Here is a 15,167-nt window from a genome sequence, read left to right on the forward strand (position 1 = left end):
AACGCTGAAACGAAGCTAACACAACAACAATGTCCTAAAGCACTCTTGCGGTAAGATGATAAACCTTTTCGATTCCCGCAATCTGCAATAGAAATTGAAGACAATATGAGAAGATATCAACATGTAGGAACCCGCTATTAGAGGACCACTCAAGACCTCCCGAATACCCAGAGTTTCTGCTTGGAGAGCCGATTCAGTCATGAACCTAGTGCCACCTTCATAAATAACACTACCCATCGTGACTATTGGCAATCCAACCTGCCGAGTATAATGATTATCCCGACAACTTGCATCCACTTTGATTCTCGAACAATGATACGAATTACCATTCCCAATTAGATAGAAAGGATAACAACTTTTAATCCTATCTTTAACTTCATCATACGGTTCATGTCATGGTTAGCAGATTATCGCCTTTTAACAATTTTTTATTTACTTTCATTTTTGTTTTGTTTTTTTCCAGATGAGCGCACTATCTCGCGAGCAATAAGAATCGAACTCCAATATCACGGGAAGAAGAAAGCTTTAACGCTCCCAAACAGCCCCCAACCCCACCCCAGCCTACGCCACAAGCACCCCTGGCTCAGGTGGGGGTCAGAAAAGACCTTTCGTTTTGCCTCCTTCGTCGGCCCTTGGAATAAGAGAGCTCTGATATCAATACACATTGTTTGTCTAATATATTCAATATTGTAAGTTAGGTAAAGTTTTAAAGTGATCAATTGTTACACTTACACAAACAATGATTACATTTATATGGTAATCATCTAGATAATTAATCATGTGGTAAAAAAACTTTTTAAAACAAATTTGAAAGTTTGGATTATTTTTATCACTTATATTAGTTTCATTTGCTCGAAAGTCTAAACATAAATTTTCAATAATTTTCCCGTTTACAGCAGGTTACGAGTCTTAACCCCAAAATGTACGGGTTATTATCAATCAAATCATTTTTAGGGTTTGGATTATTTTCGGACGGGTAATGATCGATTATTAACATCGGATCATCTTTTGACGGTCTAGTTTGAATAAATACCCGGGATGAATATACCCAACGCTCATGGGGACCATGTCTGAAATGGACTACACCCAATTTCATAACCTGGCTGCTAAAGGTCGTCGACAATTTACTAATTATCGTCGACAATTTTAATGAACTTCCTAATCTACCCCTCCCTCACACTCCCCCTTATATTTTTCATATTCTCCAAAAATCAACCTTTCCCACTTCAAAATTTTAAAAAAAAACCCGACTCACATAACAACAAAAAACCGTTTCAACCACATCATTTCCGTCATCAAATTTTTGAAAAAAAATATCGTAATTTAATTTACGAACTTTTCGAATAAAACGGTTTTAAACATATCGACTAATGACGGTAACAACAATCAAGCTAGTAACGATGTTCAAGAGATATGTTTACGTTTCAAGTTTATGATTTAACGAACGGATTAGCGATTATCGATTCACGCACCCAAAACTAATTTAAGACGGAAATTAATAATTTTTTTTTTAAAAAAAAAATTGTTGAAAAAGGGCCTGGATGAAGAAATTTTTCGTCCAGGCCATGGTCCGCAATAAAGAAATTTTTCGTCGGACCATGGTCGGACAAAAATATTTTTCGCCCGGACCAGTCAAGACGGAAAATATTTTCGTCCAAACCCAGGTCCAGACGAAAAATAATTTCGTCCGGAAAAAAAAAAAAAAATTTTTTTTTTTTTAAAAAAAAAAAATTTTTTTAAAAAAAAAAAAAAAAAATTCCCGGACGAAAATATTTTTCGTCTGGACCTGGGTCTGGACGAAAATATTTTCCGTCTGGACCTGGGTTTGGACGAAAATATTTTCCGTCTGAACCATGGTCTGGACGAAAAATTTCTTTGTCCGGACCTTGGTCTGGACGAAAATGTTTTTCGTCCGGAATTTTTTTTTTTTTTTTTTTTTTGAAAAAAATAATCATTTTCTGACTTAGATTAATTTTTGGTGCGGTAATCGATAATCGATAATCCGTTCTAACCATAACGATTCTATTCTAAACTACCTAAATCGATTGTTTTTTTTTTAAAAAAAAAACTTATTTTTCCGTCTTGTTTTGTTATCGATCTCGTTCATGTTGTTAATTACAAATCCCACTTTTTTTTTTTTGAAAAACCGTCTTTTTTTTTTGTTGGAGAGATTTTAGTGAGACGGAAATTGATTTGTGTTTTAGTGAGACGGAAATTGACTTGTGTTTTAGTGAGACGGAAATTGAGTCGTGTTTTAGTGAGACGGAAATGGAGTTATGTTATGAAGGGCAAACTTGGAAATTTACATTAAATGTCGACGATAATTAGTAAATTGTCGACGACATATAGCAGGACCCTTTCATAAACGAGTGTATCACAACTTTACAAATGTATCAGACAAATCAACATTTAAGATACTGCAGTACAAACTTAAAAAATGACAAAATTTGAGACAATTTAGTTAAGCAAACAGGTCATTTTCCAGCCAATCACTACTTCTCTTTTCATTTTTTACAATCACACAAAACCCAGATCCAAATTTCTCCAATAAAATTAAATAAATTTACTGTTAATGCTGAACAAATCAGCATTACAAAATACCCAAAAAAAAGAGACAATTTCCTCTAAATTACGGTCAACTCACCAAAATTCATTAATTTGGATGATTTCTGAAGTGGGTTTGTGAAAATTTTGATGTTTTTGTAATAAAGTTAGGAACTTTGGTTAGTTTTGGGTGAAATTTTTCTGGGTATTTGTTAATCTGTGCGATTATGATAAAGGGTAGGAGTTTATATCATAATAATCGTCAATTAAGTACGGTTAAAAGCAATGTACAGCAGTAATTTGAAAGGGGTTATACTAGCATGTGTGTCAAGTGCTTTTATTGGATCCAGTTTTATCATCAAGAAGAAGGGTCTTAAACGTGCTGGTGCTTCGGGTCGTCGTGCCGGTATATTTTCCGTCTTTTTAATTTTCCGACTCCCCCTTACCTCGCAATTTATGATAGCATTTGGGGTAATTATGTTGATAATGATGTGAGCTAATGATTGGTGTTTATTGTTTGGTTGAAGGTGTTGGTGGTTATGGATATTTGTTTGAACCACTTTGGTGGGTAGGCATGATCACTAGTAAGTTATCTCTTTTTTGCTCCATTTTATGTAATTTGTTGGTTAATGTAGTTTAATTATGTTGAATTTGGAATGGTTTCGAAAGATGGGATTTTGATGATGGTGGACTTGGTGGTTGATGACATTGTGGATGATAAGGCACAAATTGTGAAATCTTAGTGGTATCATGTAACTTGAGCTATGAGATGGACTGATTTGGAGTTTGTATGTGGGATTAATGTGGGATGATTCGATAATGTACATGAAGTTCTAAGTGATGCAATTAGGATTGCTTGGATTGTAGGGAATCATTACTAGGGTAATGCAGGTCAACATGAATATAAAAAGGAGAAAAGCGGTGGTGGCAAGTGGTGGTGGAAAGTGTAAAGAGGTGGTGATGGGGGAGCTATTACCCACATATGTGGGGAATGCATTACTCGCTTCTCCCCTAGGGGAATGCACTACCACCATATGAAGGTAATAGTCCCCCCACTCCTCATCTCTTTCCACCCACCATCAACTTTAACACTTGGGTTTGACCTCCATTACCCTAGTGATACTCACCCTTAATCCAAGCGAGCCGTAGAGTTTTCTGCAACTTGCTTTCTCCTCGGAATTTCTTGTGCTATGGCAATTGACTGCTTTGAATTCTGTAGATTTCAATTGTGTTTAGGTCGTTTACTCACGCTATTCAATTGCTGCAAAGTGTACACCGACGTGCAAGTGATAAGAAAATGTTTTTGACAGTTTCCTCTTATCATAGTTTAATAGAGAAGTGTTGGAGTTTTTGTGGTTTTACTTTTCGGAGAAAGGACCAATCTTGGTGCTTGTTTAAGTTTTTCGTCCCGGATTTAAATTACTTATTCCTGCATTTTGGGATAAACTTTTTTGGGCAGTGATTGTTGGAGAAATTGCTAATTTTGTCGCTTACATTTATGCGCCTGCTGCTCTAGTGACGCCACTTGGTGCACTGAGTATAATTGTTAGGTAAGTTTTACTTGCTCTAATTGGAATGTATTATACCAATAATCAACAAAGTAGCTGTCAAAACATGCTTGTAACTCGTCCGTGATTTGAACAGTGCTGTTTTGGCCGATTGTTTATTGGATGAAAAGCTAAAGAAGATGGGAATGCTTGGGTGTCTTCTATGCATAGTGGGTTCAACAATCATTGTACTTCATGCACCAGGAGAGCGTGAACTAAATTCTGTTGATGAAATATGGGGATTAGCTATTCAACCAGGTTTCACCACATACTCTAACCAAAAGCTTTCTCATTTCTCATCACCCTTTTGTCTAATTTTTTACTTGTTTATGCAACCCAGCTTTCCTGTTGTACACGGCATCTGTTATAGCTGTAGCTGTGGTGTTAGTCTTGTACTGTGCTCCTCGGTACGGTCAAACCAACATATTGGTTTATATAGGCATATGCTCAATAGTTGGATCGCTTACTGTAAGTTTTTTCGTGCTCTTTATATTAAAATATATTTCATTTCTTTTTGTATATTTGTTTTTCACATTGTCCAAGTATTATGCTACTTAATTTTGTCGTGTATGCTTTGTAGGTAATGAGTGTTAAAGCTATTGGCATTGCAATTAAACTCACCCTAGATGGTGCAAATCAATTCAAATACTTCCAGTCATGGATTTTTGGAATGGTTTCTGTGACATGTATTATTGTTCAACTAAATTTCCTAAATATGGTATGTATTTCATTGCCAAACAACACAATGTCCACTAATGTGCTTGCACAGTTGCACCCCTACCCCTGCAAGATTGACATTGGTTGCTTTCAAACTCTAATTTCATCACGCTCAAAATCACTGGTTCTAATATACTCCCTCTGTTTTTTTATATATGACTTTCTCACATTTCGAGACACTAACTCCTCTCTTCAATATCTCTTAAAATATAAGACTAAATAATATGATATGTATACTCATATGAAAGAGCATTTCGTAAGGAATTTAACGGTAACATTTTTATAATTTTTGAACAAATATATTTCTCTAAATATTAAAGTCAAAGACTTACCTCGTAAATGTAAAACGTCATATATTAAAAAATGGAGGGAGTATTTTATTTCACTTAGAATTTTTTTCATAATATTCGCTAGTCTCTGGCTTTCAAACATGATGTAATAAGGAAAACTGGCTAACTAAAACCGACTGCTCTTTTAATATTGCGAGTAATTGTAGATCTATGTTATTTGCTTCTTAATTTTCATTACGGTTCATCCAAAAATCTCTCTTTGTTCAACACTGGATTAGCCCGTGTACATCCGACTTAATTTTCATTACAGTTAATTTTATTTGTTGGTTAGAGAAAATGGATTTGGAGAGAAGGAAAGACAGATCTTTCCGTTTCCCTCCCTTTAAGCAAATTAAAATCCCTCCAAGATAAAGAATTTTGGTGGAAAGACTTATTGCTCCAATCTCCTTTCCCTCCTCTTTTTTGTATCCTCACACACTCTGAGGCCTGTGCCTGATCTTGATGCAAGAGGAAACTAGAGAAAGCAACTAAAAGATGAGATTTTTAACATTTGTCACGCCACTCATATGCTGTTTATGCTTCACAAGTCACAACAACAGTCATTTTAATATACGTGCAAGTGCTGGGTCATTTGAGTATCTTGTGAAATACCAGATCTCTCCTAGTTTATGTTGTATTCTAGATTAGACATTGGCAATTATTTGGTGCCTTAGTAAAAACATGGCAGCTTGTGAGTTGTAACTAGGGGTTCTTACGTATGTTATTTCAGCTTGATTTATGACAAGTTGTTGAGGTTGTAAGATTGAATTGTCAATTTTTTCGTTGAAATCAGATGGCTAATATGAAATTTTCCTCAACTTCTGTAGTTCTGCTTGTTTCTTATTTCTTTCACCAAACTTAAAATATTTCTCGTGTTTTGCACATGAAGGAGCCGTGGACACCCCCCTCCCCCCCTTTTTTTTTCTCGAGTTCCTTTGAACCGACCATTTTTAGCCTTTCATATCTCTCTGATTAGGAATGGCTCTTTGAATAGCAAATCGCCTATCCAAATACTCGAGCATTTCACTCATGTAAATACTCCATGTGGGATGTGAAATTGTAAATAGTTTGGTTGATAATAACTTTACGTAATCTGTGAAGTCTATATGGCACAAAGTTGAATATGGTATTAGTGCGGCCATGAACTCTATCTTGAACATTCTGCTGAGCCAAATTTTGAGCCTACAAAATTTGAAGCCCATCATCTGTATCTTAATGCTCCATGTATTTATATGGCACAAAGTTGTGTTTAAGATGTATAAATTCGTTAAGCAATGTCCTTTTGAGTTTATAATACCCTAATTTCTCTCTATTAAGATGGACTTCAATTTCTGTTCACGATTGAATATCAGCAAAGTTAATTGCAATGATGAGGTGTTCTAAGCAACTATAGAAGTACTCCCTCCACATTTTAATGTTCTTCCCATTTCTCCATTATATGTGAGTAGTATTATAATGAAATGGGAAGAACATAAAAATGTGGAGGAAGTACAAGAGATAATCTCATTTGAAAAATAGGGGTGACATTCTGATGTAATATTTGGAATTACTAGCCTATCGTGATTATTTAAAATTCTTTTTACCAGCTCTGTTATTTGTCATTCATATCAAATTGCATACATAGGAATAAAGAGTAACACTGATCAATGGATAAGGGCTTAAAGATAAAAGCTTTGTAGGTTTAGACTTTAGGTGAAGTACTAAATATGTGACGCTTAAGCCAAGGGCGGTACTGCCGGTACCTAGTAGAGTGGGGAAGGTTCCATGTCATAATTCCATTGTTTTTTTTTTTTCGTCTTGTTGATGTTTGTGTATCAAGGATAATGCCTTGCTGAATCTATCTTGTGTGTTTTTTCTCCTTCTGTTGCCTCGTTCCCGCCTTTGATACACTCAGCACGTTGTGCTTTGGTTAATCTAATATGGGATTTGGAAATACTTTCAGGCACTTGATACATTCAATACAGCTGTGGTGTCGCCAATCTATTATGCACTATTTACCTCTTTTACTATCCTTGCTAGTGCAATAATGTTCAAGGTAAGCTCTTTGCATGAACTGCCAATCTGACATGCATATATTTTGCATATAATATGTACTGATGATTTTCTACATGGATTTCGCTCGAATGGTAGGATTATTATGGTCAAAGTGCGAGTGATATCGCATCAGAGCTTTGTGGATTCATCACTGTGCTCTCTGGTACTACAATCTTGCATAGTACAAGAGACCCTGATCAACCGATTACAGGTTTGTCATCTGGCTTTTCTCCCTATCTTATGTTGGAGATTTTGGTAGGTATAAGCTTTAGAGAACATAATGTTCAAAACGTAAGATGCCAAAATATTTTGCAATGATTTTATTTATGTTGTTACTGAGCCTTATCTAGAGTAACATTGAATTTTTTTTTCAAAAACAAAATCGCTGAAAAGTTAATGATGTTAGATTTAAGTCAATTTCTGAATGAAAAACAATAGTTTTTTTTATCTATTTTTTTTTAATAATGGATATCAAATTGACATGTTCTGTCGAGAAAATCTTCACAATGAACACCGAGTAGGGGGATTCAGACGTCTTCTTTAAAGTAAATTATCTGCGCGGATATTCCCTTTTGCTTCTGCCCAAGTAAAATGCAAGCTTTAATAGAGTCTTGCACTTCCAACTCGCACTTGATGAAAGTTATATTCCTGGGGCTTTTCTAGTAGATAACAGAATAGTCATTCCCTTGTGGGACATATTTTCCGTTCAAAGTAACTCCAAAAGCCTCGGATTTGAGGATTACTCCCACTTTGGTGCTGCCATTCCTTTGATGAACAAACGTTTTTTTTTTTCCCTTTGCAATGGATAATATACGTGAACCTATAGCTATAAACCTTATACCTGATACCGAACATAGTTCTAGTATTGTTTCATGGAATTTGTTACTTGACCAATATTTGCTGAAACTTGTGAATATTGGGGTCGTCGTGGCTGTTGTGACTTTCGATGGTGATCTAAGGGGTGAATATGATTTAGAAAGTGAGTTTTTTTTAATCTCTAGATGTCCCAAGCAAATGAATTTTCGAAGTCTTATGCTACAACTTTGTGGCAGCTGGAAAAATGAGAGCTATTATCCCAGTTTCTAAGCTTCCGCCTATGGGAGGGTAAGGAGCGTCAGAAGTAAGTAGATTTACAGGGATTACCCATGAGAGACTGCTACTTATACAAGAAGCACAACCAGTTTAACGAGTAGTTTTGCTTTATTCAATTGTAATACAACACCCGAGAAGAGTGATGGAAATGGAAAAAGGAACTGGGACTCTCATTTCCAAAGAAATTTCCAATAATGCGAACTATGGTGTTAATTCTAGGCTTCTAGCCTTTGACATTGCGAGAGGCAATATCGGCTGCGTTAATGATGGATGATGCAACGACCTAGATTAAGCCGATTCAGAGAACAAGTGTAAAATCAAGATGTAAGGACTAGGAGTTCCTAGGATGGATGCGGTGAGAACTTATAGTGCCTGCTTCTAAGCCTAGCTATTAAAGGAAGAGGCACAAATATACGACTAATGAGTTGGTCAAGTTGCTTGGAAATGCGACCTTTTTCACCTGATACATGTAGAATATGTTTTCATGGGAGCTGTGTGAGATTTTCCAGTCTTGTAATTTGCAGTGTGTTTATTGATTTCAATTACCCTGAGTATCTTGATACCGCGTTTGTGGATTTTATCTTACATGAAATTCTGCATCCTCTTAATCTGAAGATAAACATGATTACGTGATTTAGGCAGTGACTAAGATGGGAGAATGGACTGATCTAGGAGTATTATCGTGCTGCTTTATGATAGTCACCATTTGGTAGATCCGTATAAAGATGATCTATCGTCACCATTTTGATACTAAGCATATATTATTATCATGCAGATTTGTACACGCCATTATCTCCAAAAGTATCATGGCACATTCAGAACAACGGAGACCTGTGGAAGCAAAAAGACGACGATGGCCAGTCTCCGAATTGCATCACAATCATCCGACAAGATTACTTCAAGTAGCTACATTGTCGCTTTTACAAACACTGCCTTCTCGATTTGCTTGTGTACAGATATAAGCTTTGGATGCGGTCTATGAGGCCAATTTGATCAGCTAGATTAACCCCCGATACTAGCTTGATGACTTAAGATGCAGTGATATGCCTGCATGTTAGTATAGCTCATATTTATTATTTATGGTGATTTGATTTTCACTTGTAAACTTGATTATGCTACATTTAGGGATGATTTCGAAACAACACAATTTTGATCTTGGCAATTGCAGACTCAAAAGTATTGAGCAGGAAGTTTTAGCTCATTATTTTCTAACTGAATTTGGGTCAATGTTTTTTCTTAATTGTCATCATCAGAATCTCCTATACATTAATATTCCATGTAATTCTAGATGCAATTTTCATCTTGGATCATTCGGAAAACCTCTTTTTGTTCCTAACACAAGGTTATGATGCATACATCCAACCCCCTTACGGTCTTACTTCACAATTTGCGAAAGTTAGTGGAGTAATTTTGTTGTTGCTGTAAATAAGTTATGTATTCATAGCTCTAGGACTGGACACCGGTCCAAAGCCGGACCGAAATCGACAAAAATTCCGGACCGGATTATAAAAATTCCAGACCGGGACCGGACCAAAAAATTCAGGTCCAAGACCGGACCGGAATTTGCCATAATATGCCACCTTTTCAAATTCCGATCCATTGGAGCGTATCGAACCGGTAGAATCGGATTATAATACTCCTATATTTTTAAGAAAAAAAAAATAATAATAATTCCAGTCCAAACCGGTCCCGGACTGGACATGACCGAAAAATGGAATCTTAGAAAATGTTGGACCGGAGATCGGACTGGAATTTTCAATTCCGGTAGATTCCGGTCCAGACAGGTCCATTTTCCCAGTCCGGACAAGATTTTGCCCACCCCTGATGGTCAACACAAATTCTCATTGAAGACGGACACTATCCGTCACAAGCTGAAGACGGATAGTGTCTTTCTCACAAAATGCAAATGGATAGTGCAAGTGGGGGGAAATAGATACCCCACTTGCCTTCCCACTTGCATTTTGTGAGAGAGTTACTATCCGTTTTCAGTTTGTGACGGATAGTGGTCGTCTTCAATAAGAAGGACTGGATACTCAATGAGACCAAAACGGAGCAGTAGAGTGCAGCAAAAACAAAAGCATCCTTTCAACTATGAGATCCACAAGATATCCACCTATAAAGTGCCTCAATTCTATGTTTGACTAGTATACGATTAGGGTACATGGTGATCATAACTACAAATCTACAACCTCAAATTTGTTGGCAAAGTATTGGTTGTAAGAATGTAAATCTCGCTACCGGTTAAACTTTGTTTATCTTTTATACGTACTTTCATTATTTTAATATAAAGGTTTTGTTAAGATTATAAGGGATAGAGAAATTGCATAAATGTAGAGATATGTATTATTGATTGTTATCATTCTAACTGAATACATTGGCTAGCCTAATATGTATATATAATACATCTACTATTATAAACCCTAGACGATAGCCGCCATATCTTGTAATCTTAACGGGCCTAGCCTAATATCCTAATACCCTCCCGCAATCGTAAATGCAGTATGTAGTACGAACTTTACGATTGGAGAAAGACAAAGAAAAAATATAAAATGAAATCTTCAATCTTCATCTTTTTCGATCTTCATCAATTATCTTCGTCTTCGAAAAATGGTAAGATAACGAGTATAAAGACTCGCTAGAAATTTATTCGAACAAGAACGTTAAGTTTTTCGGACTTGTCGAAAGTTGAGTTAATTTGCAGGAACCCTAATCGAACCTGACAAATATCAATAAAACGGAAAATTATCCGTCAATTTCAAGATTTGGAGAACGTTAATTTTTTTCGGACTCCAAATAAATCAAGTACCACCTTAAAAGAATGATTTTAAACGGATTTCAAAGAGAAGAGAATATTTCTTTTAGGATATTTTTACGAACAAAAGTTAGGGATTTTGCTTATCATCTTAGTGGATGATAACATAAATCCAAAACATTATTGAGGATGGAATTTGCATTGCTAATACTTATTGAACATTTCGCAGAGAATTAGAGATTAATATTAGTTTTTTTTCTTTTTTTTTTGGCTAAATTTTTGAAATCATACGAAGATCCCGTCGGTGGACATAATAGGTTTAGTGTCCACCGGCAAGGCAGCGGAAGCGATTTAGAGTCCTCAAGGAGGAGACTCTGATACCATGATAGATGAATCATCTCAACCAAAACCCTAAGGTGATGGTTCAGGCCCACCTATTATAAATATTTCTATTGACGCTTACAAGTTACAACATACGTACTCCGTACTAATAAGAGAGATTTCTCGAAGTTAAAGTGTGGACAAATGCAAGAATAAATGGTGTTGGTATATAGTGTGGAAAATATTGTGCATTTTTGTTTAGGTTGAAAAGTATTAAAGACTTTGCTTGTTCTAGGAATGGAGACTACCAAGTCTACGCAAAACGACCATTAGACAACATAAGTGATAATAGATTAATGGACACCATTTCTGCAAAGCAAAACTTTCTATCCAAGTTGGATTCTTTTAAGATTCCCTTCACGAGGCAGATTCTTTAAGATTTAATTCACTACAAATTCAATACACTACACAGCACAGGTATCATACACCGAAATTAAAGTTTCTTAAACCATACGAGTATATATAGTGAAGGTGTTGGTCTCTCTTAAAATGAGCTATTTTCGTCTGAAATAATAAGACGGAGTTTTAAGACTATTTTACAGTTAAATGTGCTTTTGGAATAAAAGTTACCAATAAATTGGAACCTAGGTGAACCATTGTGGTTACATTTGATAATAAAATAGTCACAAAATTCCGTCTTATTATCTCAGACGAAAATGACTTGTTTGAAACAAGAATTTGCGATAGTTAAGTAAGTTGTGGATCTTGAATAATTGGGATCCTCTTCGTTTATTCTTCTCTCCATTTCCTTTCATTTCCTATGAATGGTTTAGATTTTGCTCCGAAACGATTTAACGGTCTGCTGAATGAAGAGCTTAAGATTGGATAATAAATTAAATATTGCTTTACTAGAGAAAGTGGAAGGAAATGGAAATGATCTATACTCGATTTTGAAATAAATAATGGGTAAATAAGAGGGTCAAAATTTGGCCATTTAATTTTTCTCCTAACATAACTAAGGTCTCCACTGATTATGTTCGTTAGTACGTTGTAAAAATCTCTAGGAAAAAGCTATAGATAAGTGCAAAATAAATAGAAAGCTCAAATTATATTTCAAATACTACAAAAACACAACTACTTGTATGAAACTCTTTCTTGCGTACTTATATGTAACTAAGACAAGACCAACGGCTGAATTAATGGTGTTTACTTTGGACTTGACGAGTGATTAATGGACAAGAATAAGTTATGTGAGAAACGGTCTCTCAATAAATTCATTGAAATTAAAGACCGTTTTTTCCAAATTAGTGAATGGACAAGCTCTCCGATAGTACAACTGAAATGTCACTTGTGAGATCTCTTTGGATGCTTTCAGGGTTCGAAATTAAATCCTCCTAATTATTAGACTCTTATACCATGAGATAAGATCATTTCAAGCAAAATTTAAAGTGATGGTCCAAACCCAGTTAATAAGTTTTACCGAAACTCGGTAACACCTTAATTAAAAAATGATAAAAATAAAAAAATAATAATCAATTTTTAGATTTTGCGCCAAATTTAATGGGCATTATTGTAACTTAATCTAATTAAATTTGGGAAATGTTATGATTTGAAAAAAAAATCCATCTATGATAGAGATTATTTTTGCGAAGTAGGCAAATTTAACAAGCTGATTCGTAGACAATCTTGTAAGGATTATCAAGACTTTATGGCGCTACTCTTCATCAACGACTTTGGGGAATTTTTCATGTTTACTAAATCAGCAATCCATTTTTGCAGCATATGATTACTTTGTGAATTTTGGTTGATTGATTACGCAGATTCCCAATAATTAATGACTACACATAGCCTCAGAAAATCAATTGAGGGACAATTTAATGTCGATTTCCTACATCACAAAACACAAAGAAAGTTGTAAATTTCAATAATGGACCCTAAATTAATTACCTAGAATCCAGATTCACTTAAATTCCTAACCTAGTAAATTAATCTTCCTAAAATACCCTTCTCAAGTGAAAAGTTTTAAATTTTAAAAATACCTCAAAAATGGAATGAATTTACTAAAATACCCTGGATGTTACTGAAACTCGATAATACCCGGTGTCGCCATCTCATTTTCCATAAGTTTTATACCTTAACAAATGACTATACAGTTTTGCTGCCCAAGGCACGTTCTCTCTCTAAAATCCTCTCTCCCTAAAAATCCCCAAAAAACCCACAAAACCTAAATCTTGCTCCGCTACAGCCGCCACCCACCCATCTTTCCTTCCTTCTCCTCAATCCTTCCGCCGGAGATGTGGCTATGTCATAGCCCATCTCCGGGAACCTTCACTCCCCTTCAATTAACACACTTTTAACCAATTTTGAGGTTTCCTTTAGGGATTTGGCCTTTCTCTTGATTGTGGTTTTGATCGATGAACTTTAGGCTTCCCACCTTTATCCTTTGTTGTCGTCGTTCCTGTGATGCCATCGTCGGTGCTCTTCTCTTGTTGTGTTCCCTTTTGGTTCGGTTTTCATCCGCTTGTTGGCGGCGGGTTGTCATTTGTTTCCTTGTGTTCGTGTCCCTCCGATTCTCGTCGTCCGTCGCCGAAAACCTTGCATGCATCCTAGGGAGAGGTTCTGTCATTTGTTTCCTTGTGTTTGTCTATGAGCATAGCTCATCGGGTTGGTTAGCAACCGATTGGTGATCCCCCCATTTCCCCCACCAATCGGTCTCTAGCCCTTGTTGTGTCTGTCTTTGAGTTTTGCTTTCGGGTCAGTTTGGGACCGATTGGTGATCCCCCCATTTCCCCCACTTATCGGTCCTTTGTCCGTTTGTCTCTTTCGTCTTGGGTTTTTGCATGTAAGGCGGTGGTCCTGGGAGGATTCGTTTGGTGATTTTGGTGTCCTTTGTTTTTCTGTGGTGTTTACTGGACTGTCGGGTTGTGTTTGTTGAGTCCGTCTGAGTGGCATCTTTGGTCAGTAATTCGGTCCGTCTTTCTTTGTCTTCTCGTCTCTGGGTGTTGTGGGTAGAGCTGGAGTTTGTTTGGTTCTTTTGTTTGCTGTTCCCGGTTGGTTTGGTCTCTTGTTGGGTGAAGTGTGTTAGTTTGTCTGGTTGTGTCGGTTGGATTGTGTGGGTACGGGTTGGTTTATGGTGTTGGGTGGGCTGGATGTGGTGGTTTCCTAACTTTTCAAATGTTGTCCCTTTGCCTTTTGTTTCTTTTGCATTTCCTAAGAACCTCCTCCTATAGGAGCCTTGGTCGTCTCTTTAGTGGTAAGTCAAGTCCATGTTACGGTGTTGGTGCTGAGGTGCTTCTGTCTGTGAGGGTTCGTGTCTCACATTGCATGTTGGATTTCTCGGTCCGTCTGTCCTACGATCAATGGGTGCGATCTCTAAGGTGTAGGAGATTTATCTCCGTCGAGGGCAGACTTCGTCTTGCCTCTCATCTTTTCTTTCTACGGTCTTTTCGCAAGAGCGTAAGTACATCTTGTTATCGTCTATCCGGCGTCAGTATGTTTCGACGGTCCTTGGAGGTCTTCTGTGTTGATGATGATGATACCAGCGTTCGTGACCAAGATGTCGTCCCGTGCCATTCTACCATCGTTTATCTTGTTTATCTTAATATCGCATCTTTTCTTTTATATAAATGTTATGTTATCTCGATGTATGGCTTTGTAGTGCTAGATCTGGTTGTTAAGTGTCTGGTGCTACCTAGTCGAGTAGCTTACTCTGTATTATTTACAATAATGTAAGTTATTCAACCTTCTGTCAAAAAAAAAAAAAAATGCAAATGAATATACACTATTTTTTTGGTACATTGAATAACACGATTTGTTAATACATATATATAA

General features: G+C 36.4%; 1 protein-coding gene across 1 annotated transcript; it reads left to right on the forward strand.

Moving 5' to 3' along the window:
- Positions 1–2,390: 2,390 nt before the first annotated feature.
- LOC141647179 (putative magnesium transporter NIPA6) lies at positions 2,391–9,475 on the forward strand. The gene is made up of 9 exons (XM_074455276.1): positions 2,391–2,950; positions 3,072–3,128; positions 4,004–4,094; positions 4,189–4,349; positions 4,432–4,559; positions 4,672–4,809; positions 7,080–7,172; positions 7,268–7,382; positions 9,039–9,475. The coding sequence occupies exons 1-9, from the start codon at positions 2,830–2,832 to the stop codon at positions 9,167–9,169; spliced, it is 1,035 nt and encodes a 344-aa protein (XP_074311377.1). The 5' UTR covers positions 2,391–2,829; the 3' UTR covers positions 9,170–9,475.
- The last annotated feature ends 5,692 nt before the right edge of the window (positions 9,476–15,167 follow it).

This window comes from Silene latifolia, chromosome 3, assembly GCF_048544455.1.
Source record: "Silene latifolia isolate original U9 population chromosome 3, ASM4854445v1, whole genome shotgun sequence".
NCBI classification, from domain to species: Eukaryota; Viridiplantae; Streptophyta; class Magnoliopsida; order Caryophyllales; family Caryophyllaceae; genus Silene; species Silene latifolia.